The 27,976-nt window shown below is 41.8% G+C and overlaps 1 protein-coding gene across 3 annotated transcripts in view; it reads right to left on the reverse strand.

The window, feature by feature from the left end:
* The window catches only part of TBC1D9 (TBC1 domain family member 9), a 55,249-nt gene extending 36,730 nt beyond the window's left edge, over positions 1-18,519 (reverse strand). For all 3 annotated transcript variants that reach the window (XM_055797410.1, XM_055797409.1, XM_055797408.1), the window contains exons 1-2: positions 18,014-18,519; positions 2,902-3,011 (exon numbers count right to left, since the gene is read on the reverse strand). In XM_055797410.1, coding sequence (XP_055653385.1) covers positions 2,902-3,011; positions 18,014-18,141 — 238 coding nt within the window. In that variant the 5' untranslated portion in view covers positions 18,142-18,519. The remainder of the gene's footprint in view (positions 1-2,901; positions 3,012-18,013) is intronic.
* Between the last annotated feature and the right edge of the window lie 9,457 nt (positions 18,520-27,976).

Below are 27,976 nucleotides of genomic sequence, written 5' to 3' on the forward strand. Positions count from 1 at the left end.
CCAGGAAACAATCACATTTCTTCATGTCACTCCGTATAGCTACTTACTGAAGACAGAGATTATTGCTCTATGGAAGGCAGAGGACAATATGAAACATTTCTGTAAAACTAAGAGATTACAAGCACCAAATAACCAGCAGTCTACCCCTAGGGAACAGGGAGGGACAGCTGTACAATGTAGGACAAATCAGGCAGCCAAATCCCTTAGTAACCTGTATAATTGTAACACCCCTTATCAGTTCAGAAGGAATTGCTTTAGTTGCAAATTCATTAAAATAACCACAGCACAGAGCCTTAGGCAACACTGGGCTGCTCAGCTTCAAGGTTGCATAGATAAATAATTTGTTCTCTGTAAAATTTTACCTTCCTCTAAGACCCACACTATTCCCCTCAGGTGATGAGACTAAGCTAGTGTGGTCTCACAATCTAACAAAAATAACTAAGCCAACCTACCAGCTAGATATTAGGAGACCAAAAAATTCAAGAAACGCTTCACAAAATGGAAGCACAGATATATACATTAACTACTTTAGCAATTTCAGTTAGGGTTAAGATTTGTAACTGAAGATCACATTTATTAAAACTAGCTTAAATGTAATAAAACCTGCAATATTTGTCACAGAAGAGAAACAAAACCTTCATAGTTCAGCAGCAGTATAAATTTCTGCATTTGTTTATTCTGAGGCCATAACTCATCTGACTTCAATTTTGTGTCCTTTGTTATCTGAGAACACACATAGCAGGTATAAAATAATAGCAATTATCTACAGGTGTCATGCAAAAAAACTGCAAATGCACTTCAAGTCACAAGGCCTATTTCCAAAGTCTTAAAAATTCATTTCTGGATATCTGCACAGTGTCTTTCAAGAAACACTTTTATCAAGAGCTTTGTGATACATTATCTTCTTTGGAAGGAAGTCTGCAAATAGCAAGAAAATTTGTGCCCTCAGTTGCTCCCTTTCAAGTTTATGGGACAGAAATGCTTACTAATTGCTGTGCACTTATCTTTGGATGAAAGGAAAAAGTTATTGTACGTGTACTTCAAACCACCTCTGCTTGTGCACAAATAGTGTAAATAAACATACTGGCAAGTACTTCCACCATTCCTTCTCATGACTGAGATGCATGGAAAGCTGATATCCAAGGTCCCACTACTTATGGTTACAGTAGGGTAGCTGACAGTAAAAAGCAAGCAGTTAAATGAAGATTTGGAAACAACCTTCATAATACTGACAATTTCATTCGTATCTGTTTTTACTATTAGCCGTTGCTAAAGGCAAATTGCATTACACAATTTTTTTAAATCTTCAGTGAGTTGATACTAATAGGTGTAGAGGGAAAAGCAGCTGTTTAAATTGATGCCTTCTTTCAGGTCTGATAGCACCGAAAGTAGCAAGAAATAGTTCTGCTAAGATGAGCTATTAAAAAATTTTCTATTCAATTCAGAACATGACAGAGCTTTGATATCACCTTTGTCAGACACATAAATCATATGCTTATAAGAACAGAGCCTGCTTTGAACTGCTAAGATTATTCGATCTATGGCAAACCTTCATCCATTCCTTCTCCTCTTCCCTTCGCAAGAGAGATTCGTCTGGAGGAAAAGTCATCCAAATAATCTAAATGTCAAATTTTACTGGGAGAATGGGCAGATGAGAGGGCACTCTTAGGCCAGAAGTAGTCCACAGCTTCATTAACTAGTATTTTTGAATGCCAGGGAGCGTTGGGAGTGCTGGAAGTCACCAGTCTACTAAAGAGATGACAGGCATGTATGCACTTCTCATTTGTCCTCTTCCTCAATTTTCTTTCAAACGAACAGAGTTCTGGCTGCTGCCTAAAACAGTGTTTGAAACTTTAGAGCTAAAAGAGTTGCATTCACAAGTTTCCATCTGCTAAGACTGAAAAGCAATACTATCATACTGAGGATCTGACCTTACAAGCTTGCCCAATTAAAGCTAAATAACCTCAACCTTCTGCATTCAGCTTCAGACACAATTTTCAGAGCCAGCAAACACAACCAGCATACTGTTTCATGCTACTTGCAATGGGTATCTGACCACAGAAATAAGCATTTAGTATTTACACCATCTGATGCATGCAAAAATCCTATTTAATGTACCAAAGTAACTGCATTGATTTCACCAACTACTATAATGACAGAAGAAACAGTCTTACAGTTATATCTGTCAAAGTTTGAGCCACGAAGACCAAAACTTTTCAGAGTTGTTGCATCTAGGTAAGAACATACTCATCTGTATTTAACTCTAACCTAGCTACCATCTTACTGAATTTCTGAGTACATCATATTTAGAAGGACAACACACTGCCTGAAATAAACGTTCAGGAGTTGGGCAGCCCTGGGATCTAGATGGCATTTATCCTGAAGGAGACTGAGCTCACTATCTAGGAAATGCCATACCAATATTCAGTACTCAGGTGAGACCTGGGGTTGCAAGTTTCCATTTCAAGGCAAGCCAGATGCCCCGTCTGGGTCATTTGGGGGCTATGACCCAGGTGCTCCTCCTACCATACTCTTTAGAGATACTCCATCACCCAGGAATGCTGTGCTTTAAAAGTACTGTAGGGAAGAGCCATGGGCATGGAGAAGAGCATGCAAGGAAGAGGGATGGATACTAGACTGCTTGTCTGGGAACATCTTTGGGAGATGAAGCATGGGATTTACTCAGTCATTGTGCATAACACACTCACACATGCTGGCATTCAAGGTCTGAATATTAGAACCTCTGGAGCTTCTTAGTTTAACCACTAGAGCAGGTTTTCATCCTGCCCCATTTATTTGTCCTGAAATGACCGTGCTCAGTAGGCAGGATGCTCTATTAGTTATGTGGAACAGTGTCCAGGAAGAATAAAAAAATCCACATGTCAGTATGTTTGTTCTTACCACAGGCGATAGTCCAATAGACCAAGGAGTCTGGTGCTTGGTAGAGGATTCGATATGGTGCCACTCTGGCACTGGAGTCCAAGACAACATCAAGAGTACCCACAAGGAGACCTATGGAACAGGAAATTCTGATAAATACACAACGATAGATCATCCAAGATCCCACAGGAAAGGGCTCCACAGTCATCTGTCCCCCCTCCTCCTCTTCCATTTCACCCTTCACAGCAAAATGCAGACCTATGTATTCATCCTCACACTTACTGCCTCATGTTGTGAAGAGGGAAAGTGACTCAACAGGGAAAAAGTCTTTGGTTTCAACAAGACTTCAACTCTTAAATATACATTGATTCCAGCATTGATAAAGGCAGATGAATTGAAGCAAAGCAGAAGGTAGCTGTTTTATAAAACCACATTTGAAAGTTATTTAGCTTTTTCCTGTTTCGTGTTGGAGCCCTGGGAAAAAAATAACCAAACCAAAACCCAACAATAACAACAAAAAACCCCACCACCGCAACACCAACAAAAAGCCCCAGACAATACACTCTAAAAGGGTTCAAAACTCAAAAGTCAGCTAGGAAAAACTAAGACTTGAAGCAAAAATAATTATGCTACTTAATGGTCTGATTCTCTAGGGTAGAAAGAATCAAAATGCCTAACAGTCAAGCTGTTTTCCAGCTAAAAGGATACTGATGAAAAACAAAGCCATACTGTTTTCCCGAAGTAGCTTTGAAAATTCTTTGCTACTGAGGGAGCCATCAACAGTTGCATACCAAATGCTACCAATAATCCCTAACTATACCTCCACAAACTCTAGATCCTATTTTTATAAGAAATCACACACAAAACTTTAACCCCCCCAAACCCTCTCCCCACAGGAAGCCCTATTTATTTTTAAAAGATGTAAAAGTTTTCCCCCTTTTCATCTCCACAAAGAATTTTCAACTTCCCTGCAGAGATGTCAGACACAAATTGTCATGTTGAAGTTCTCAGCAAATTCACATATTGAAAATAGATGGATGAACTTTCAAAGGTTTTCTTCCCCCACAAATATTTACTGGGGTAGAAATCAGGGGTTTGGTGTAAGAGATAAAATAAACAAACACACAAAAAAACCCATTCTAAAACACTCCTGTTAAAATTGTCTTCTCCTTTCAAGTGGCTGTTTTCATCTTTTACTGTCATAGTTTTATTAGTTCCTCATTCTGCACTGTCATAACTGGAATAGAAGACTGCTTCTCTCACTGCTCTTCTTTCAGATTTGCTTTATGCATCACAAATATATAAAAGCACTACCTGTTTTCCATCTCAGTAGATCCCTTAAATCCAAACTGAAACTAGTATTTGGAAATACCCCACCTATCAGTGGTTTCCCCCCCATTCTATGTTTTTTATTTGCACTTTATTTTATACAGATCTTCGCAGGCCAGATCAAACGTAATCTCTTCCTGCCTGATGCATTAATATCCACCACTTTTTAATCCAAGAAATCTGAAATACATGGGAAACAAGGCTGAACACAACATCAGATTGATAACATTACAGAGCTATCTACTGATACCAGGATACGAACACAAAATATCAATGTAAGATATCCCAGTGTTCATTAGTCTGACTAGCTTTAGTTGTTCCTACTGCCACCTTAAACCCCCACACCTCATGCATTTTGAATACTGGTGTACACGGACAAGCTGCCTCTGATCAATCCTCCATCAGACTTCCTAGATACAGCTTGACTCCTTTCAAACTCAGGAGACTGAAGTAGGTTATAATGTTCCTTTAAACATCTTTTTTTTCTGTTAAAAATACTCTCCACTCTAGCTTCACAAAACCAGCATGGCCTTGGTCCAGAAAGCACATGTGTGCTTCAATCACAGGCAAAGATTCTCAGACGCTTAAAGCTGCTAGCAAGCTCAAGTACTGCTCAACCGGAGTGCAGACCAAGCCAGACACTACACTGGTTCATCACCTGGGCTTGCTGCAAGCATGTAGCAGAGCTTATGCCAAAGATTCTTCACGCTTTGCAGCCTCACATGTCTACTGACAGTACTAAATATGCACTAGGCATGACACAATATCTAAACAAACTTGTACGCTGGCCAAATGTAATCTTCTGTGAGGTACAAATACTGTTAAGTCCCTGCACTCTGTAAAAATATGCTTGTTACTCTCCTTCTGCTATATTTCCAAATCTGTTGGTGTGTGGGTGGTCCTGCCAACCAACTCTGCCACCAGCTCTAGGAGGACACCGCAGCTGTAAAAAATGGGATACACAGGTTAAGGTCAGGGCGACAGAACAAACCTACCAACTTGGGCTGACATCAGGCTATGAGGAGCTTCCCATCCTACCTTCTCCCTGAGATATGGGAGATGGGAGAGAAACATCCCCCTGTGCCACCAAATAGGAACAATGTAAGATAGAGCAGTATATTAAAGGAATGTGGAGAATATTGAAGAAAAAAAAAAAAACCCCAAACAAAATCAGAAGAGACTAGCCAGCACTGAAACAACAAATGGGAGGTCGGTAAGGGAAAGAAAAGAAAAGAAAGAATACTTTCCACTGGTGCAGTAAGTAGGAGTTGCCCAGTGTCTTCTCACAATGCAAACAGGTTGTAGAAATACCCATGCAGTGGGGTTAAAGGAAGACAACTCAGAGAACTCCAGAAGACCCCATGGAAATTCAAAAAGTCTAGCTTACCAAGATAATTGCAACAGACAGTTTATCAGTAAAATATTACTTCTATCACAAAATAGCTGTTTTGATAGATGATATATGTGATATGTAAAAAGTGATTCATGTGTTCTTATATACATTAAAAGTCAATTAATATTTACTCTTTCAATCATGCAGCTAGCCCTGATCGCTGTCCTTCAGGAACTGTTCCATTTTGCATTGCAGGTCAGTGGTTTGGGGTTTTTTTTTTGGTTGTTTTTTTTTGTTTGGGGTTTTTTTTTTTTTTTTGGGGGGGGGGTGTGTGTGTGTGTTTTTTTTCTCTAATGCAGACATGTGATGCAACCAGAATGAAATCGCAGCAGTTCAGACTGATAACCTCTCTGAGGGATTTTTATATGAAGTGTTCATAATAAAATTTTTAAAAAATATTATTTTAATATTCATTAATTCTTCATCTAGCAAGTACTTTTTCAGACATGATTAAGAAAAACATAACCAAAAGTTTCCATAGGAAGTTTCCATGGGCAACAAAATCATATTTCTTAGATTAGACTGGTCCTTGGGCAAGATCCAGTGAATTATTCAGGCTTCAAATCATGTGACTATATACCAATTTCAGTTTTTCTCCCCATTATTTCATCAGGTTTCTGCCTACATAGTGAAAGAAGGGAAAGAATTCTCAATGTATGAATACTAAATCTGCAAGTCCTTGTTCAAGCAAGCAGTTTTCATGAGCAAAGGTTTAAAGCATGTGTTCAAGTTTGTGGGATTAGCATCAGGCTAACTGATGACAACCCTGATCCTGAAGGCACCCAAGCACAAGTAACCTTGTATCAAGGAACAATCCCATCACACACACGTGCCAAATGTCTAGAGTGACCATACCTGTATGAGGGGGCAGGAGGGGAAAAGGGAGCGATAACGCCTTCATTTTGATACAACTTTTCGAATAGTCAGCCTGCTCTTTTGCAAACTTGGGTTCTAAAGCAAAGGTCCAGAAAATTGTTCAGTGTTTTCTTTCTTTCCTGTAAAATACAGGTATTAGCAGAGGAAAAGCAGTGAAATGTAGCATCTGAAACCAGGGAATACAAAGCCACAACTGGCTAGGGGGCCTCGGCAACTGCTCTTACGTTTCTGGAAGGACATACAGTGCATTAGAGTGTATTACTGGAAAGGGGTTCAGTTACCTGATGCAATTTATGCTGAAGGAAGAACTCATACTACTTTTTACTTATCTGACCACTGTGCCTCACGTTCCGTAAGCTGGAGGGGGAGCCTATAGCCACTGCATGAAGTGTACAGATGAGTAGTCTGTATTCATGCTTTCAATAATGATGTACTGTACTTGTATCCTTACACCAGCAGTCAATTTTCCAAACTGGTTTTTGCTAGGAGGGATTATGATCACATGAAGCCTGACGTCCTGCACAAGACAGGCTCCCTTTAAGTCAAATTATTTGTATCTGACCAAAGGATATTTTCCAGAAGGATGGTCATCTTGATTTGAAAACCAAGCCAACTGATTCAGCCAGTTAAGACTCTTTGAAGCACCGCAGCACTCTCTGCTCTTTGGAGACCACCATTTCGGTTGGCTTACAGTCCAGACCAATTACAAACTGTCACGTACAGTAATGGAATCAAGGGATGACCTGCAGTAGAATCAACTTACTACGTTTTAAGTTACCATCACTGAAAACACACACACTACAGGTACATGGACTTGAACACCTGTAATAAGGCACAATACTTTCAGCTATTTGGTTATCTGTGGCACAGATCTTTGCTGCAGGAATATTTTTCCCTCTTTCATTTCTTTCTTTTACAATATAACCAGTGATTATTTTTTTATCTTTCCTAAGAATTTGCAAGTTTCTTTGAAAAACACCAATTACTGGTGTTTTTAAAGGAAAAGCAAGTTTAGACACCTTAAACGTGAACAATATTTTTATTAGAAAAGGATTTTCTCATTGAAAAACAGCAACTCTCTTTCACAAAAATTCACGCTTTGATTTAAATAAAACACACACAAAGATCAAGTAGTCTTTTATCACCTTTCTACAGTCCCCTTGACAGCAATCTTATGATTATGTACATGAGCCTGTAGTGGTTTACCTGCTAAAATACACAGGGTTCTCAAACTACATTGGATTACGTATTCAAGAGTAAAGAGCTGTATGATATATTGCCTCTAGCGCACTTTATTAAAACACCAAAGCCAATTTATTTACTGTTTATGAATTATAATAAATATAGACACTTCAGACCTTAAAAATTACCAGCAGCCATGGTGCTGTGGCACAGCAAACGCTATCAAAAAGATCGGGATAGTATCAGTGACACTTCCCATTGAGCTTTAACCATGCAGTCCTCAGACTCTAGGTGATTTCAGCACGCAGCACTGACCTGTGGTACATCCATTCTTCAGTGTCACCCACAACTTGCATCAAAGCTTCGCCTAGAGCTGGAAGGGCACCCCCACAGCTGGTGCCACTGTTGTCCCTGATACTGCCACCCAGGGTAACCTTCCCCTCCTCCAGTTTGCCAAATGACAAACGTGTTATTCACCTGGCTCCTGAGAGCAGAGCCCTGCCCTGCTGCATCCTTCTCCAAGTTCCACGCTAATATAACCTACAGCCTGACAGTCTCTCAAGATACCTGTTGTAAGAGATTTTTATCTTAAAAGTGCCTAAAAAAACAGCATACATCTTTTTAGCATGTACAGCAAATACAGAAATATACCCTCTAAAAGAGCTAAGATTTAATACGGGTCAGACTGTGACTCTCAGAGTCATGCTCATGAGCTCTCATTTGGAGAGTCCCACAGATGCCAGCAGCCTATTTGTGTCTGAATTCAACACCGCAACCAGGAAAACTTGCAGTGTCACATGTGTCATTAGTAAGAATTTTTCAAAACAGGCATTGTGACATTCCAACACTGAATGAAACACTTACTGCTTAAACTGTTTCCAACATTTAAAGTGTGCTGATGGCCCCTTCTCTTTCCACTAAAGATGGACACATAATAATGACCTCCAGTCACAAACCTGAAACATCCAAGGGACCTATTTGGACTGTAGATGTCAGCTGATTCTGAGAAAGTCTCAATCAATAGGGTCGACTTAAGTCATATTTGCACGCTGAGCATTCAGTTTTATATTGATTTCCTGGACAAAGAATAAACTCTTCCTGAAGTTTAAGCGTTACTTCCTGGACTATCAAAACAATAACTCATAACAACACATAGCTGAAGCGTACAGTACAAACTATTGTTTTTCCTGGTAACTGTAATGAATCATTACTCTTCCATTCTTTCTCAAGGCAGTCCATGTGATTACTTCTCTCATTTGTTATTACAGGATGAGGTCATCCCATTAATTGTACGTCAAAACCCAACCTACAGCAACAATACGAACTGCATGGGCAATACTGTGGACAAATAATTTTAAAGGCTAGGGTCAATTTATTTGATTTAATTTCATGGGAGAGCCTAAATGAATGGTAAATGTTATATACCACTCAAAAATAATTACAATGTTAAACTTCCAATCCTGGCAACAGTATCCACAAAAGTATGAAAATCACATCTTCATTGTGAGCACCACCCTTGGAACTTCATGAAGGGTTATACAGTTTTGGTTTATAGGTGTTCATTCATACAGACAAAAGCTAAATAACATCTAAATACTTATTTGATAACTGCCTTCCCATGTGGGTTATACAGCATTGGCTTATAAGGACATGTCATATGGTATCTAGAAAAACAAATTCTTCCTCTGAAATTAAGGCCTAAGATTTGTTAAATCTTCCCCAGTGCCTGCCTTTGTTGCTCTCTTTCTACCGATCCAGCTTTCCAGAGCATTGATTTGCCCAGCCACCATTTCCTTTGCACATGAGTTTTCAGAGACCTTCAGTGAAACTGACTTTGAGGAAGTACTGTCACCCTACTGACATTTAGCAAGAAAAGCAGCAAAACCAGTACTTGCTTTTTCTGTCTTCAGGCTGATGAATACAAACAAGAGAAGACTGAAAACCCAAACCACTAATCTTTAAAAAAAGCTCAGGAAGGGGCAGTGTGATGATCTATGGCTTGACTTCTGCAGGATGCAGCGGTTACAAATGATAAAGCTTTCATCCGTCCTTCAAGTTTAACAATTGTGATTGAATTAGACTGTCTTTCAAATATCTTAATTTAGAAGTGATCAGCAATTAAGCGTCTACCACAGTACTTGTCAAGGTGTTCAAACAACTCATCACCATCCCTGTAAAAAACTCAAACCTAAATCTGACTGGGTTTAGACTTCCAGCTTTTAGAACTTTCTGTTATGTCTGCTAAGCTGAAGGGCCCTAATCACTTGAAGATGTAGCCACATTTGTCAGTGTTATCTACTAAGCAGTACTTAAAATATTTCAAGCTTGTAAAACCGGTTTTCTCTTCAATAGAAAGGAAACCAGAATGTGCATTATATATCTATCTATCTGTTGCTACATATAGATATATACACACACAGCAGCAGAACTGCCTTTACTTCCATTGAGGCCCAGTTTGCAGATGACGAAACGTCCAGGTACAGAAACTCACACAATAATACATCCAAACAGTAAGTTCCTAGAAACAAACCTACTACCCTTAACCTGAAACAAAAACCTAGTGGAAGTAAAAGGCTGAGTAGAAAGATGAGAACTGACAGTACATGCTAGACATATGCTTCACATACAGGTATGTGAAGGCTTACAACACAGAGGAAATTGATATTTGGATAAAACCTCAAACAATCTTACACGCCTGAATAAATTTTATACTACATGTCAATCACACCAGACTACATGAAGTGATGGAGAAACAGTGAGAAGAATACAGATGGAGTTAACAAAGGTTATGGTATGATACAAAGGTTCAATATGATACAAATATTTACTCATAAATTTGTAAAAAAAACCCCAAAACACCACAACCAAATGCAATACTTAAGAAAAGCATGATCAAGTACCATTGACCACAACAGCAGGGAAGTCACTGAATTTCACTTAAAACTAATTCTTTTTAAGTATCTCATTCTCTCAAAGTAGCATAAGCAAATTAAGTAGATTTCATCCAAGAGCAGAATTTAAATCAGCTACATCTGCACCAACATAAGATTCAGATAAACTATGTAAGATTAAAGAACAAATCAAGTATGTATGAGCAACTGAAGAAAAAAAACCAACCCAAATAAACCAAAACTCAACAGCCACCACCACCACTAAACTAAGAAAAACAGTTGTAAGCTGAACCAATAAAATCAATGGTACAATTTGAGAACTGAAGCGTGCACAGTAAATCCAGCTTGAACTAAGGAACAGTCCTGGAGCACAGCATAGTCAAATACAAGCTAAATCTGAAAAGAACCAATATCTTCAGAAAAAAATCATTCACAATCTAACTGTTCTAACTGAACACCTGCAGACAGAACAGATTTCAATAAGCTATCAGAGGAGGCACTTTACCAGGGAAAGGAACACCGAACAGAAAAATCTCAAGAACTTTGGCTAATAAAATACTGGAAAACGCAGGGGGCAAGCACAAGACAGGACTGTGAGGAAAAAAAAATAATCGAGAACAGATTAAGAATTTACAAGCTGAAACTAAAACTGCTGCTGTAGTAGAAATTCATACACCCCTACCTGGAATCTTCAGAAAAAAAGAGAGAAAAAAAAAAAAGAACAATGAGAAATCAAGCCTAAAAAATACAAACTTCCTTTTGAAAAGAAAACAAATGGAAAGATTTTGAAGAAGTCCTCCAGAACCTAAGCCCACCTCAGCATCAGATTTAAAGGCAAAATGCAAACGTAGATTACTAAATATCAACATTGATCAGACATCAGTAGTATGATTAGTGATCAGAGCTTACAGTCCTTTATACACCTTGTATCATCATACTTCGCAAAGTCAGTGGCAGCAATAACTCCTGTCTATTACAGGAAAAAGCAATACAGTGTGATATTATGAAGGATAAATAGAGATCACAAATCTTAGGGAAGAACAGAGAAAGCTGAACGGATTCTGTCTACACCAAATATTTACAGAAGAAAAATCATATGACAATACATATGTTTTAATCACTTTTCAAAAGCATTTCAGAATATATACTGGCATATCTCCTAGAACCTTTTTTAATTCTACAGAACTCTTAACTGAAACTGTCAATGGCCCAAATCTTTGTGAAATATGATATATTCTTACAAGGATGCTTACTGGACAGTGGAGTGATGGAAATATGGAAACTGATGTGAAGAAGTGACACTTTCTCTATGCCTTTCAGCGTGGGACCAGAGTAATACCAAAAAGCCCATAAGCAACACAAACTCTGGTACATGGCAGAAAATTACTGAGAGGCTTAGACATTTATTGCTTACTATATTGTGATCCTGCACGACATTTCCAACAGAGTTTCATACCAACTGAGATCTCAGTAGAAACAACAGGCCATCCCTGAATGCCACGTGTCAAGCAATAATGTTATGTCAGAAAGCAAAAAAGGTAAATGACAGCTCAGCCTTTATGGTTCCCACTACTCAAAGTGTAAAAGATGAGGTAACATCAAGGAAAATCTTTGACCAAGAAGCATTACAGCATAGAAACCAGAGCTACCCCAAGCACCATCTCAGGCACTGTATCTGTGCAAACAGTGCGTTGCCTGTAAGAACCGGAGATCAAGAGAAGCATTAAGCAGGAAGTGAGACACCTTCCAATTTAGCGCTATGAAAGCATCTGGGACTTCAACAGAAAGACTGGTGAGTCAATCTGGAGAATCAAACAGCAGTTCAACCCTAGACATCTGCCTGTCCTCTTGAAGTGGAAATCTGCTGGCGTGAAGAAGCAAACACCCCCACAGCAGAGCCTAACTAGAAGCTCAGCAGCACCAGAGCAGATATGGTCTAACACCTAATGACAGAGCGGAGCGGAAGGGACTGGCTTCCACCCCACAAGCCCACAATGAACATGGAAAGCTGATGGACAGGCTGACCACTCACGTGAGTTCTGCTAAGTGCATGCATTTTGGTAAATGCTCTATTTCAAGTGTCAGAAAGCACATACTTTCTACTCAAGTGGACCAAGTTTGATGTGCAAAAACCTAACTTCTTGAGTCAACAAGGACAGAAAGCGACAAGTTTGTTAAAGCGGGTACCATCCCTTCACCAGGCAGACGACATACTGGCCAAAAGCTTTTCTAAATTTTAAGTATAAAAGGCTTTCAAGCAACCTCTCTGAATCAAGAGGTTGCGAGTAAGATAGAATCTTATCTCCAAATTAGGGCTACTAATTGTGTTGTCCAGCAAGGCTGCAGAAAAGTGTTCCGAGACATAATTTTTAATACTGTGGCAGTGTTCTATCAGATTTGACATTGAAGGCTTGCATCAGCCAGCTGAGCTCAGAACCTCTCCTTTCTGCCTTTCCAGCATGGAAATTACATGACAACCCCTTCTGCAAAAATATCTGGGGAGTAAGATAGTACTTCATCAATGTCTTTTATCACCAGAAGTCAGCAAATTTCCATCTGCTCTCTTCTGCTCAAGCATTTAAATCATCTTTGGCAACATCTCACAGACTTAGAAACTCATATTGAATCTTTCACACATGCGCTGTCCCAGCTGTAAGCATAAATACCCTATCTGCAAAATAATTCACTCCTAAAAAAGTTCTTGCAAGCTAAGAACAATTTATTTGCTTTGGCATTCAGAGAGATCTTACAATAACACTTCAAACAAAATTACTTATAATTTCATCTCCACGCCCAAAAGAACCACAGCAGCCACAAGCTAATCATAACACACCCCCAACCTCTCTTCCTGCAAGCTCTCAGTGAATACATTGCTCTACCGTCAACTACCAGTGGCACTAATTCCTTGCAATATTGTTTCCAAATAAAATAGTTTGGCAAGCATCACCACAGCATAGCAGAAAGCAGTTTGAGATTTTTTAAAAGTGTCTGTTGCATCAGAATGCATATACACTTATTAACAGAAAGAACATGACTCTTTTCAGTTATTTATAAACTTTATGACACGCTCAGGATCCTTACACCCATGAAAGGAACACAGTCACACAGGGTACAGTACCCAAACGATGGGAGAGATCTGGGTTCATATCCGCTCCAAATGCCTCTGCTTCAGCTGATGCAGGCTGATGTGTAACATGCTGGATCCCCCAGGAGAAGGGAGCATTTCCTACAGGCCAAACTACCAGGCTGCCCAGGGAAGGAAGCTGACAAGCAGGAAGCAGACGAAGTGTGAAAGAAAGGGTTAAAAACATCCAGCACTTTTGAGAAAACAAGAGGAAAGAAAATACTTTTCCCCCTATTGGTGAATAAAAGGAAGGTGAAACTCCTCAGTGAAGGTCATGCAGAAGCAAAATACAGGCATGGCATTATGTGCAAGGCATGAAATAGTTTTCGTTATGGAGAAAGTTCACCAACCATCAAATACTTCTAAAGCAGAAAAGTACATTTTTTGGTCTTCTCCTGGAAGATCACAGAGTGATGCAAGATAATGCGAGTTTGCAGAACAGCGAAGAAAATCAATTTAAATTCCAGTCTACAAGTCCTTCCTATTTTTCTTTTGTTAAAAAGGAAAACAAAAACCAAACAACCCTTCAATTAAGGCATGCTTACAAAGGAAAGTCACATTGATGCGACTGGTACTGACACAGACACAATCACTTAAAAGAGTCCAGGCCTCAATTCAGTATAAAAATGGATCCACTTTGCTCAGTAGAAGAGCTGTATCACTTAAATAAACTATTAATCAAAAACCTTGTTAGCAGAGGTGACTCCTAGCGACTCACTAATTAGGCACTGTCCTAACACATAACAAGATCATTATTCTTCTTCTAACTTGTTACAATCCAATATTAAAATAAGTGGGAAAACATGTCCCATGTCCAAATAAGTATTTAAATAAGAGGGTCTTCTCTTCAACAGTTCATAAATCAAGGCCAAGAGGAGAGTATTGGTGCAGAAAGGGCTGATTTTTCACCCCTTCCCCCAAAGTGACCGATACTCCTTTTCCTGCAAAGTGTTGCTGCGCTTGGGGTGGATCCAGGAGAAGAGGTAACATGAGTACTGCTCTTCTGCTTCAACATAAAGCCACTGAGAATTACTTTCACTCGCTCCCAAGGCTTTTAAACTTGTTTTCAGACTGAGACATGACAAAAGACCAAAAAAGATCCAGTCTTCTGGCTTTTGCTTTGCTGATGGTAACCTCCATCCACAGCATGGTAATAAGGAAGTGATGGAGGACAGGTAGCACAGAGACCCTGGCAGCCACTTTGAGGGCGGATCATCAGCCTTCAGCCACATTTTCAGTGTCACAGCACCCAACCACAGTGCTGCCTGAAGAGGTTCGTCCCCAGCCTTCCCTCATTCCCATTCACCCACGGGAAAGCACTCCCTCTCTTACTTCAGCCATGCCAATACAACCAACATTACAGTGCAGCCTCAGCTAGAGTTCTTCAAAGTTTCACATGTTCGCAGGTGGAGAGAAGGGCATTACACTGGAGCCCAATCAGTTTGCTGACCTAGATTTAAGGGCAACACCAGAGAATCAATACTTCTCATTGTCCAACCACTGCTTAAGTTACATAGTGAAGCCATCTCCCATCAAGCCCATAGTCTCATCAATTTGAAAGTCAAATGTCAGTCTACAATTTAAGACAAAATTACTTCAAGTCAATAATGAGGGAGTAAAAGTCAGCAGAAATTAGATCACAACAAAAAAAAGTGACAGCTGTATTTACATCCTCTCTTGCATATATGAATTCAGACCACTGCCACCACAGTGAAAAAATCTTGCATACAATATTTATAATCAACTTCAAGGACATAATCTGGTTTCCTACAGAGCAAACAGGCCAAATTTTGTACCACAATCATGGGTGGATAATTTTTTAGATTATATCTAAGCAAATTTCAGCATTACGTCACTACAGAAAGGGCAAGTAAGGGAAAAAAAACACAACAAACCCAAACCAAAAAACCACAAAAGGTTCTTTTTGTAGTTTTTTCACTTTCAACCAGACAACCTCCACCTCTGTCATGACAGCTCCATCGTTATCATCTACAGGAACTTCCTCAGGATCATCCTAAATGCTATCATTATTGCAAATTATGAACCCTGTTGACTGTTTCAGCGAGTTTGTTTATTCTGAACCCTCAGGATCAGCTAGGTTCCACAATACCTTGCTTTTAACCAATCTCACCTACCAAGAAGAATCCATTGGCTTCCTTCACCTGCCTTGGCCCTCAATGAGTAGACTACAGCTGTTAGAACAATGGGTCTAAAATTCCAGTATTTCCATTAAAAACCAATAATCGTAAGTTCCACTTATTACTGTGCCTACCAAGCTGGGAGCAGCCTGGACACTCTACATCCCTTTCTTTCTTCCTCTCACACCTTTTGTTGACCACTGTGTCAAAACCCCATGTGCTAAAATGGCAAGGTCTGATAAGTTCCCATACAGCCCTTTAAATGTTGCCAGCACTAATAACTTTCTGCACTCTAGTAATTGGTGTTTGTTTGGTTCTGGTTCTGGCAACATACTGAATAAAGCTGAATCTTTTTTCCAACCCTTCCCCAAACAAGCAAACCCCCTAGAAACTGCATTGTTTCTTGTTCCTACCTCAATGCTATAGCAGCTGCAATTCCAGGCAAAGCACAGACACTAATAAGCGCCATATGGAAAGCAGTTTTCAAAATCAAAATGCACAGAGAACTTTTGCATTGTAAATCACATTCACTATACAGACTGCATTCACATACTGAAATAATGGATACCGTGCACAAAAACTTAAATGCGGGGGGGGGGGGGGGGGGGGGGGGGGGCTGGCTAGAAAATGCAGAAACAAAGAACTATTTCTGTATTCTGAACTCCTACCAAATACTGCCAGCTTCTCTGACCTTCACCCAAAAAGGAGTACACATTAATGAATCCTACTCCCACTCAAGGATTAAATCTTCAAAAGTGACCTTTCCATCTGTACAGTGGCCTATTATACATACAACTCCAAGAAGGCTTATACATACATACACTGTGAAACAGGTTGAAGAGAAACTCCCAAATTCTCAGAAAGTTTCCCCAATAACTGAGCAATGTTTGGAAAATTGACTGGGCATCTCAAATGATCTCCAATTCAAAGATAACATAGTCAGGTAAAGAATGCCTTGTCTGGCCACCTACAGCAAGAGAGAGGAATAAACTCTCAAGAGGCCTGGGCGTAATCCATGAAAGGAGAGTCTGCAAAGAATTTCTCAGTAAATACAGCAGGGGTGAACTTTTGAGGCAAGACATGCTTTTTATGGGTCTGACAACACTGTCAGTAATTCAAAAGATTTAAAAATAAAAATCAAAAATCTATAGCCAATGTGGAGTGGCTGCTGGCCACTTTCCACACAAGAATGAGGTGGTTTATCAACTACAGCAATGAAGAAAACTGAAGATCTCAAGAGCCCACATGAAAACACACTTAACAGTGGTGCGTTAGTTTAGATTATAAATTGTTTACAGGTCCACAGAGCATTCAAAAGCTGAAGAAACACTTAATCTCCTGGTAAATACGCACAGGACCTTGAACCAAACATAGATGAACGCTGTATGTTTATTTTGATTAGCCCGAACAACTAGCTGCAATGCAAGCCGGTAAGGAAGAAACCACAGCTTTTCAGAGAACCCGTGGGACTATTTCTGCCGATTCAAGAGGGACCGGTGCTAACAGCATCGGGTTCTGCATCTCTGATTTCACAGAACCGCACATACGTTGCCTAAAAATGATGAAGTCTCGACAACCGTATATGCCCAGTATTGCAGAGACCAAGATGCACACGACCCAAGCATCTACAAAAGCGTCTCCGGTTGCCAGCAGCCGAAAACAAAGCGTTCAGGGAACACGCCCGGCAAGGACATCCCGAAGAATAGGGAGAAGCTGAAGTAAATCTGCCCTCAGAGCAGGCGTTTGTGCATTACAACCAGCTGTTATTTTAAAGAACACGTGTTGGAGGCTCCAAAAGGCACCACACGCACCCCCGGGAACCCGGGCAAGTCACACCCCGACACAGGGAGGCGGCGCACACCGGCGATCGCCCGCAGACCCTCAGGGAGCCGCAGCGCGCTGCCCGCACCGGCGCCCCCGGCCCCGCCGCCTCATGGCGCCTTGCCAGCCCCCGGCCACCCCCGGCCGCCGCAGGGACGGGCCCCCGGCACGGTGCGGGCCCCACGCTGCCCGGGAAGGGGCCGAGGAGCGGGCAGCCCCCCCCCCCCTCCGCAGGCAGCCTCTCGCCTCACGACGCGGTGCCGCCGCCCGAGGGCCGCGATCCGGCCCGGCCGCCCCGGGGGAGCCGCTGCGGGAGGCAGACGGCGCGGTAGGCGGCCCCGCCCCTCCCTCCCGGGACCCTGGCCGCCGCCGCCCTTACCCCGCCAGGCCCCCGCCGCCGCCATCGCCGCCGTGCCCCTTCCTCCTCTGGAGGATGAAGTAGGGGTTGGCCCGCTCCGTCACCCACAGCGCGTTGGCCAGCAGCACCTCCTCGGGGTTCACCCACATGCTCCCAGCGCAGACAAAGGCCGGCCCGCCCGGCCGGCCGGCTGCGGGGCGCGGTGACTCACGCACGCACCGTCCGCATCAGTCGCCACCATGCCCGGCCGCCGCGGCGGACGGCGCAGCCCCGCGGGCACCGGCGGGCGCAGGGCGGAGGGGCGGCAGCCGCATGCCCCCCGGGGCTCCCGCCGCCTACCCGCCCACCGCCGGGCGCGGAGGGGCGGCCGCAGCGGCCAGGGACGACGGCGGCGACCCCGGCAGCTCCCGCCGCAGCGCCGAGGGCAGCAGTGACATCAGCGGCCGGCGGCGGCGCCCCGCAGCCCGCCCCGCACGGAGCCGCCTCTCGCTCTGCCTGGCGGGGGGCGGGGGCCGCGCTGCTCGCACCTGCGCGCACGGGGGGGCGGGGCCGCCGCGCGCCGCGGGGAGGGGGGGGCGGGGCAGCAGCCACCGGTTTCCTCAGCGCGGCGGTTGCAAGGGTGGGTCCCGTGGCCGGTGGCGGGAGCGGCCGCCCCGCCCCGCCCCAGCGCGCCTCAGGGGCCGTGTCCCTTTAGCTGCCGCCGGCGGGCGGTCCCGTCCCTCGCGTTAATCTGCCGGGTCGCTGGGGAGGAGACGGCAGCGTCCTCTTCCTAACCGCCGGCCGGGAAAGGGTTGGCCTTCGCGGCTCAGAGGAGCTGGTGAAACGGGGGTGGCGAGAGGCAGGGAGAGCCCCGGCCCTGTCAGCGAGGGAAGCCGCCACAGCGGGGGCGGGACCGGCCTCCTCCGCAGCCCCGTCCCGCGTAACCACCTTCCCCGCCCTGCCCAGCGCCGCCGCCCGCCAACTCCCCTCTGAAGACCGCATCCGGGCGTGTGTGCGTGTTTCTGAGGGCTTGAAAAGCCCTCAAAGAAGCCGGTATACTCGACAGGTACGCCAAGCACACCCAGAGGGTATAGCGGTACATATAGATAACACAGGTGTGTTTTGTACCCTTGCAGTTCCGAACACTGTGTGATTTCCAAGTTGTCGGGAAAGGACTGGACTCACTGGCCTGCCTGTAGTCAGAAAACTGTTACTGTCCAAGACTGTACTTGTCTTCGGTTTATTAAAGATGTTGAGTAAATTAAGCCCCAAGGGAAATACTAAAACTATGTTCCACGCACAAACTTCCCATATGCAGGCCACAGCTTTACAGTACAGTTCAGCCTTCCATCAGCTGGTGCTGGCACGGAGCTGGTTCCCAGCCCTCATCTGGTGGGGATGGACGCTTGGTCAGGGGAGAAATGGCACCTCATCTGAGGTGGTGATGGCGCTTTTACTTCAAGGTAAAAAGCTCAGAAGAGGGAAGTGAGTGTCTCTGATGAATGCTTAAAAATTGACAGTCCTGCTCTCAGTCCCCCTGCACCATGGAGAACATTTGTCACCAAGGCAGGTCTCGACAGTCTGAAAGACAATGCAGAAGAGTTTCTTCACCCTTTCCAAATTTATCACAGAATCAGATTATTTTGAAGGGTAGCATTGAAATGACCTCACCCTTTTAATGGGAAGGGTTTCTTTAAGGGTAGTGTTTTTAAAGAAAAATTCTGAACAAGTAAGTTCCTTATAACTTTGAAAAAAAAAAATAAAATGCTGAAATTTCACCAGCTCTAGTTAAACCCTACATGCCAGGGAGCTTGAAAGTTAAATTGCAGCCTGGCTAAAAGTAGTGGCAAAAATTCCGAGTAACTTCCTTTAGTAAGGGTAGCATGTCACACACACAAAGCCCGTCAACGTTCCTGTGTTGTCATAGCAGTCCTGTTGGCAGTGGATACTAGCGGCATCATCACTGCCGACAACCTGCAGTACAACTACAAAAGCCATGCTGACATTTTAGGAAAGAATAACCAAATCATACTCCACTACAGTCAGAGATGGTGATCAAGTTAGTTTTCTTTGTGAACAGTGCAGCTGACCTCAAGGAGGAAAACATCATTATCAGAGGCTGGGAACTCCTCCTCCTCCCCATTCCTAACTTGCTTTTCAACAGCAGGCACGGACAGTTATCCATGCAAAACTGTTGGCGCTCAAAAAACAGCTGCCAGGCTTTATTAGTGCCAATTAGTCAGTTCTGCATGTGAGTAGGGTGACATATGTTACTGGCATAAAGAACACCAAAAGCCTAATTTCTAACATCTTTCCTATTTATTTTCCATTAAACATTCTAAAACATTTCAATAAAACTGAGAAGAAATGAAATGTCATTACTCAAATAAATGGCATTTAAAGTGATGTTATATTGTGTCTTTTTGCTGCTGTGTTGTAGATAGTATTCAAGGCATTTTTAGGTGGAAACCTGGTCTACTTTCATGATAATGAAAAATATGTGTTATGCTATCATGGCTGACCTTTTTGTTGAAGCCAATGCAAATATTTTCTCCTGCATGCCCATCACATTTTTATCCCTCACATAAAATGTTTGTCTGTGTAATTTTTTTTTTATCATAATGCTCCATTATAATGTTTCAAAAGTTTCTTTTTCATCAGGTTGTTTGGGAACAAAATACAGTCCTGTGAATTATAATAGAATTTTTAAAAAATCTGAAATGGAAATAAAGGAATAATTGCCCCTGCCTGTTTTGTAATGGTTTGTTGAAAAAGCTGTATCAGCTTGAAACTTCGGTGTGGTTTTAACACTGAATGGGACCATTTAAAGATCTCTGTGCCATTAGGTTTAAAACTTCAACATATGCCCTTCAATTCTGAAAAATTAAAGAAATCAGGAGCAGATATAAATACAAGCTAAGGAGTTATATCTTATAATGCTATATTATAAATCTCTCAGGGAAGAAAATGAACAGGATTCTATAGAGGGATGACCATTCTGTGCAATGTCGTCAGACTCACAGACAGTAACAGTACTCAAGCAGGAAAAAGATTAAATAAAGCAGACATTTTACCATTTATTTCCTGGAAGACCTTCTTAAAATGGACCTCTTCTCTTAGATGCAGCCAACTAGCATTTGCTAGTGGTTCAGGACAGCCGTTCAGTGGACTAGGAGCAAAGATAAAACACCAGGACGCCGCAAATTATCTTTGAGAAATGCACGTGTTGTTCAGGTTTGAACAATAGCTGTCGAGGCCCTACACGAGGACTTACCTTAGCACGGAGAAGCACCGAGCCATCATTAGCTAGAAGCTTAGAGCCTTCAGCTGCTATAAATCAGTAAGTTATTTGTACATGGAGAGGTGGGTGTTTAGATTTTTCTGAGAAGTGTTTTATAAATAGTGCTAAAGCTTTAAAAGACTGGAAGACATTGCTTTAGGTGTGATGTGAGATGAAACAGAAAGTGTGTGTGGGGGGGAAAGCATCTGAGATTTCTTAGTGTGTGGTCAGCACTTGTGCCACAAGCCTTAGTGTTTACATGCCCGTAACACCCTGTATTGAAGAAACTCAAAGCATTCAAAAATAACATCGCTTTTCTCATGTTCTTGCAACTACATATTACAAGCACTTTTATGGATGAGCAAACTGAATCATACAAAGTAACTCTTGCTTTGGGTCGTCCAGCAAGTCTGTGATAAAAGTAATCAAATCACAGCATCTGCTAGCCACAATTCCCCACTTCCCAGCTGCAATCGCAGTATCTGTCAAAGGCAGGACCAGGGTTAGTCACTCACAAGCCCTTTATCATCCCAGAATAATTTTATGCTCCTTGGGTCTCGTCTCAAAAGCCGTTAATGGGTTGGTTGCATACAGAAGTCCCATTTGCATCAAGTGCCTGTGGTAAGACGTACATTTTGTATAAAGTATAAGATTCAATGCGTGTCTTTACTCCAAACCAGAACACGACCTGCCTGATAGGAAAGAGTTAACTCCTGTAGGACCGAGGCATCTATTCAGCACCAGGCCACCAGAAATACCTTCTATCATCCCAGGAAGACGATGTCAAAATGTGTCCCAAGGGAATCTGGAAACAAAATATTTCAAGGTCAAGGAGCAAGAAAGAATCCCAAATAACCCCCAGAAGTTTGCAGCAAGAGGTGGGGGGCATGTTTAGCAGTATGAAAGCAATTTGAGAGGACAAAGCGTGCCCTAACTGCATAGGCTAGATAAGCATCCACACCTCGTTAAAAGGATACTGACAGAAATTTTTTTGGGGTTTAGTTTTGCAGAAGAACAAATATAACTTTTTTTTAACTCATTTTCCTTTCTCTAACCTCTCTTGCCTGTCTTGTATGCCAAAAATGAAAAACTTATTGGCTTCTGCATTAATTTAGCTGAAGTGAAAGGTGATTTCAAAATAACAGGCTAGCAGCAGGGCATTCTGTTCCTATCAGTGTGGTGATTCTTAGAAGGGAAATGTCTAGCATTTCTTCCGGGTAGCTACACAGAGCAGCGGGGTAGATCTTCAAAGCTCTAGCAGCTTGTTTTGGAGCTTGGCCTGCCAGAGGTGGGACAGAAGAGCAGTGTTCAAATGGTCTCAAGCATGTGGCAAGGCACCAGGGAAAGCACCTGACCCTCTGGCAGTAGCTTTTGACAGTGTGACTCCTGATTTACCCATCCGTATTCAACAAGAGGCTTTTACTAAAGCTACCTACCTACCAGGAGGTCTGTTACAGCTGAATTCTTCTGTTTGCAGATCTGACAGGAAACATCAACTTTGAAGATAATATCCAGCTGTCTGTGTTGCTTCCCAGAACGTTTTCATTGCCTAGGAAAGACTGTCAAATTCAGGACAAACAAACTGCAAGCTTTCAGTCTGGATGAGGAACCTTTATTTCCAAGGAAGGTTAAATAAAAGTTTCACATTCTGTGATGCATTTTTGCACTTCCCTATAATTATGACAGCTCTTCTTGAATACACCATGTACTACTTTTTCCTCTCATTGTGAACGTTAGCTTTTTTAGTCCAGTCTTTTGTGAGATTTTGCTGATCTCCCATGGCAAAGGGACAACTTGTTGCAAGTTGATAAAAAGTAGTACCCTACTTTTCAGCAAGATGTTATGTTTAACTACCCTTCGGTATCATAATGACTCCTTTACTCTTTCTAAAGCACTGTTGATGTCCCAGGCTCTACACAGACAAGGCAGCGACCTGCCTGCAGCCCACACATCTGTTTGTGGCCTGACTTGCTTCATGAGATGCGTCAAATAAGACAATTTCCAGCTCTCCTGACACATCTATACTATCCTTAGAACTCTGATAATTTCAGAAGTGAATGTACTGGAATTGGATACGGTATTTTAACAGAGCTTTACCAATTTTTGGTTTATTTTGACAGAAGCAAGGTCTTTGCTACTTTGGAGACATTCTGTCTGAATCATTCTTTTTTGACAGCACTGCACTGGGAACACACAGAGCACTTTATCCAAAATCTTTGTGCAGGAAGATCTTTCCACAGCAGCCACCCATATTTTAGATATAATTGGCACTCTGCCTCACACCTGGTTTAGGGACATAAGCACTGGGCTGTAGTAGAATGATCTGGGTCCTGATACAGCAGTGACCTTACATCACTACTATCTTGTCAATCTTTAAGTCTTTAAAAAACGTTGTCATTAAAAGATCCTTTAGCGCGGTGTTGATCATGTGGAATGTTAAAATTATATATGGACTGCTCCACAAACCATCCCACTCACCGTTGTCTCCTTGTTCTGAAATCTCTCTGTGAGTTTGTTTTATATCCAGCTGTTATGACCAAGTTAATTCCATATATGATTATCTTTACATTTAAAATTGCTTTGGCAAAATCCAGGCAATTTCCTACAACAAAAACAAAGCCAACGTAATCATAAAACTGAGAAAAAAAACAATAGCTCTTTGAATATGCCTTAAGAGGCTACACACAGCTGAGCTATTGTTACTAGCATAAGCGGAAAGCCAACATTTGATGGCAGCTGATACTTTAAATGCAGCATTGCCTTGAAAAATGTTCTGCTACCATACTTCAGGGAGATGCTAGAAAAAAATGGAGGCGTACATCTCTGTAACAGCATGATCTGCCCCTTTCTTTCAGATTCAGCCCTCCAGCTTCACCCTGCACCTTCAGGAGCCACCAGCAGTCAGCCAGATGAGAAGTCACTGAACCAGCTGAGCAAGCAGCTTCATTGGCACTGCTTCTTCAGCATGATGGGAGTGAGAAAGTTGGAAGAAAAACACTGGCAAGGCATGAGGTTTCTTTTAAAGATTTTGATGGTTTCATTTTATGCTCTTATAATTAATAACTTGAACCAGTTGGAGATGATAGATTTGAGGGACAGCATAAGTTATGGTGGACAACAGAGAAAGGCTGGACTTGATTTGGCTTTAAGAGTGTTAACACTCAGTAATTACTTCCCCAGGAAGCTTTTCATTAACTACTTACACTAAGTACTTGAATTTAAATACTTTAGTATGTGTCATAAGACTTAATTAACTTTGCTCATTCATAAACTGGTTAGGGTTGTTTATGCTGAAGTTCAGAATAAATTTTGTTTACCCTCCAATGACATTCCTTGCATTTCTATGTATTGTTTTTGTTATCGTTGTTATGCTAAAATCAAGCACACATCTGATTTGAAATTATTTAGGGAAGCCACATTGCACAGAAGATCAGGAACACACCTACATTAGACCTATGGAAACACAGGAGAAAAAACAGGGTACTGTTTTTTGTGTATTGAATTATTTACAGATCTAATTTAATCTGCAGTTAGTTTACTCTGGTGCTTCCCTCACTGTTAGTCTGGGGTCTCCAGGAGTGTTTCTGGCTGCTGAAACCAGAAACCCGCCTCAGAGATCTCCAAATTGTAACTGGGCAGGGAGACATCGTGAAGCAGAATAGAAGATTTTCCCACCTGGTTTAGCTTACAAACTCATTTAAGAAATAAGAGTCATAGTAATATGATTGCAATTCTTCTCTTTAACTGTGGTGTCCCTTACCTTTTACCAAATAATCCAACATGATTATGGAGGGAGTTGACAAAGATGTTTATTTGGCAAGTGCTAGCATAGAGATGGTAACATAATTTGTGGGTGCAGATGTGTTCATTTAGAGCAAGTCTGTAAAAGGGGGTGGTGTTTCGTTTATTTGTGGGGTTTTTTGTGTTTTGTTTGTTTTTTCAATAAATATAAATTTGTGCTCTAAGTTCTACTAATGTCTCTCATTGAACAGGCTTTTCAGAAGACAAATTATCTTTGATAGTTATTTCTGACACAGTGCTACATGTCTTTTGAACATGGGTCAAATTGGGGGCATCATTTTTAGTTAAAACTTCTTGGTGTTCTTACCAGGGCCCTTTTTAGAAAAACACTGGGGGCAAGTAAGGTAGCGATTATTCAACTATACCTGAAGTATTTCACAAATTAGTGTACAGTGTATTTGTTTCATTTTACCTTTTTAATTTTTGTCTTTCTTTTTAAGTGTCTCTGAGATGTCCTCTACTTACTTACAAAATATAAGATGTAGCATACACCAGATAAATTCCTAATAGAACTCCAATGCAATCAATGAAGATACATCAAGGAGGAACCTTGCTCTGTGCCACTAAACACTCAAAAATTTACTATGTGGCAGCTGGTAATTGATGCTTAAAAATTTCTGTTATATGTTCTTAAAGAAACTAGATAGTTCCTGGAATGTTGATAGAATATGCTTGATTTGACATCTAAATGATAGGTAATAAACTGTTTACCAGTTACTTGCCTGCTTATTGAAAATAACATAGGCAACACCAAAATGAGTTAAGGTACTGAAATTTGAAAAAAATGACTTACTTTGAAAACATCACATCAATTCCAGTTGAACACATTAAAATCCCCCATAAATAATGTCATCATACTTGGTGTAACCCAGGAGGCCAGGTTTCCCATAGCAGTTGATCCACATAGCCTTGCAAAACCAGATACATTAATTGGTTTATGTTAATTTTCTGAATGAACTGTGTAAAGAAACACTGACCTGGATAATGGTGAGATATTTTTCAGTTTCTTAGAGCACTGCTGCCTGCATGTAATCAGGGGCTTTACAAGATGACTTTGTGTGTTTAGCTGTAGTGGGCTGACCCTGGCTGGACACCTGGTGCCCACCGAAGCTGCTCTGTCACTGCCCTCCTGAGCCAGGCAGGGAAGGGAAAAACTAAGGAAAGGCTTGTGGGTTGAGATAAGGACAGGAGCCATCTGGCATTGGCTCTGTCAGACACAGGGGAAGCTTCTAGCAGCTTCTCACAGAAGCCACCTCTGTAGCCCCTGCTGCTACCAAAACCTTGCCATGCAAACCCAATACATTATCTCTCTGAAACCTAAAAAAAGATGAAAGCATGCAAATTATTATTATTACTATTGGCTTTGTAGATCAAATAAAGAAAACATACATTTCCCTGTTCATTAAAAAGGAGGCATTGAAATGCATGGGATGAGGCAGTACTCTGTAAGACAGTGTGATGCCAGGACTCTTTGGAAGAGGATATTTAGGTAAAGAGAGATAAAAAGTCTCAATTACCACGGGAAGAGAAAAGGTATGAAACAATATTGTGAAAAAACATAGAAGGCCTACTCTGGTTCCTGTCAAAACAAGTAAACAAAAACAAGTGTTCCCCCCACTTCACCTGCTTGAAGTTCAGACCTACCTCATGTCCATTCAGTGATTGGATTTAACTTACCTCCCTCCAGGGTGGTGTCCAAGGGGAAATAAGTTGAAATATGCCTGGCCACAGACATGTTGCTTCATCAGCTTAGCACCAGCAGTCGGATCCTGAGCTGTCTGGAGTTGCAGAGGTCACTACAGGGGTTGTTACCATGCTTGGGTGAATGTTAGGGAGAGGATCTAAGTCACCACTCACCCCTCAGCATTTTTCTTTAATCTGGTCTTTCTCACCTCCGTAGTCCCAGCCTGTAAAATCTGTTATTTCTTTGTTAGGATCCTCTTTACTTTCTTCCAAAGACCTCTGCTTCCCATAGGCAGAAAAGAGTGGCAGTTTATTTTGGTAATACAATAAATCCATAGCAAACAGCTCAAATAAGAAGTGTCTACCCAAATGAATGTAGAAATCAACAGTTGATAGAATTTCTGTGCAGCTCCCTGCTGGCCAAAGAACACATTAGCAGCATGCTCATTTCATCGTGCAAGTTATGGAAAAATACAGAAATTGATTGTTTGAAATTAGAAAGGCAAGACTAGTGATATATTGCAGAACACAACAACTCACAGTCCCCCTCCCTCCTGGAAGAAACTGTTGTTGCAGACTGGGAAATAAATTAATGTGTTTGCTCGTGGTGATGTCTTGTGCTAATGGGTCCTGTGGAAAGAGCAGCTCTGCACTCCCTGTGCTGATGGAGCTGTATGGGAAGAACGTGGAGTGAGGGAATAAGGGACTAGTAGGTGCTGGTCGGAATAAGATGCTCCTCAGAAATACTTCAAAATGATTCTTCAGTCATAACAATTTCCCTTCCATCCCACTGCCTATGAACAACTATACACAATAAATTACATGTTGCAGTTGACTGTATATTAGCGGTAGCTGTTTGTAGAAAAGTATAGTCTGGATCATTTTCAGGTGGATATTCCCAGTGATACAGACCTCACAAACCAGGAGGTGGAATTTCTTCAAATTTTCCTCTTTTGCTTGAAAACAGCCACCAAGAAGCAGTTGTGGAAAATAGCAGGTCTAAAAGAAATCAGTTGAGAAAGTCACACATCTCAAGTCATGACCATGCAGAGCTATGGCAATTGGATTGCAGCCCATGCACTACACCAAGAGCTTTCAGTACAATTTGTATTTTATAATCGCTGTTCATTCAATTTGCAGTTCACATGGACTCTCATGTCCGGGATGGTCTGGCAACAGCAGTTCTAGTTATTTGTGTAGTTTTGTTTTATGTCCTATAGTAATTAATTCTGACGCCATTT

Source organism: Falco peregrinus, chromosome 2 (assembly GCF_023634155.1).
Source record: "Falco peregrinus isolate bFalPer1 chromosome 2, bFalPer1.pri, whole genome shotgun sequence".
Lineage (NCBI taxonomy): Eukaryota > Metazoa > Chordata > Aves > Falconiformes > Falconidae > Falco > Falco peregrinus.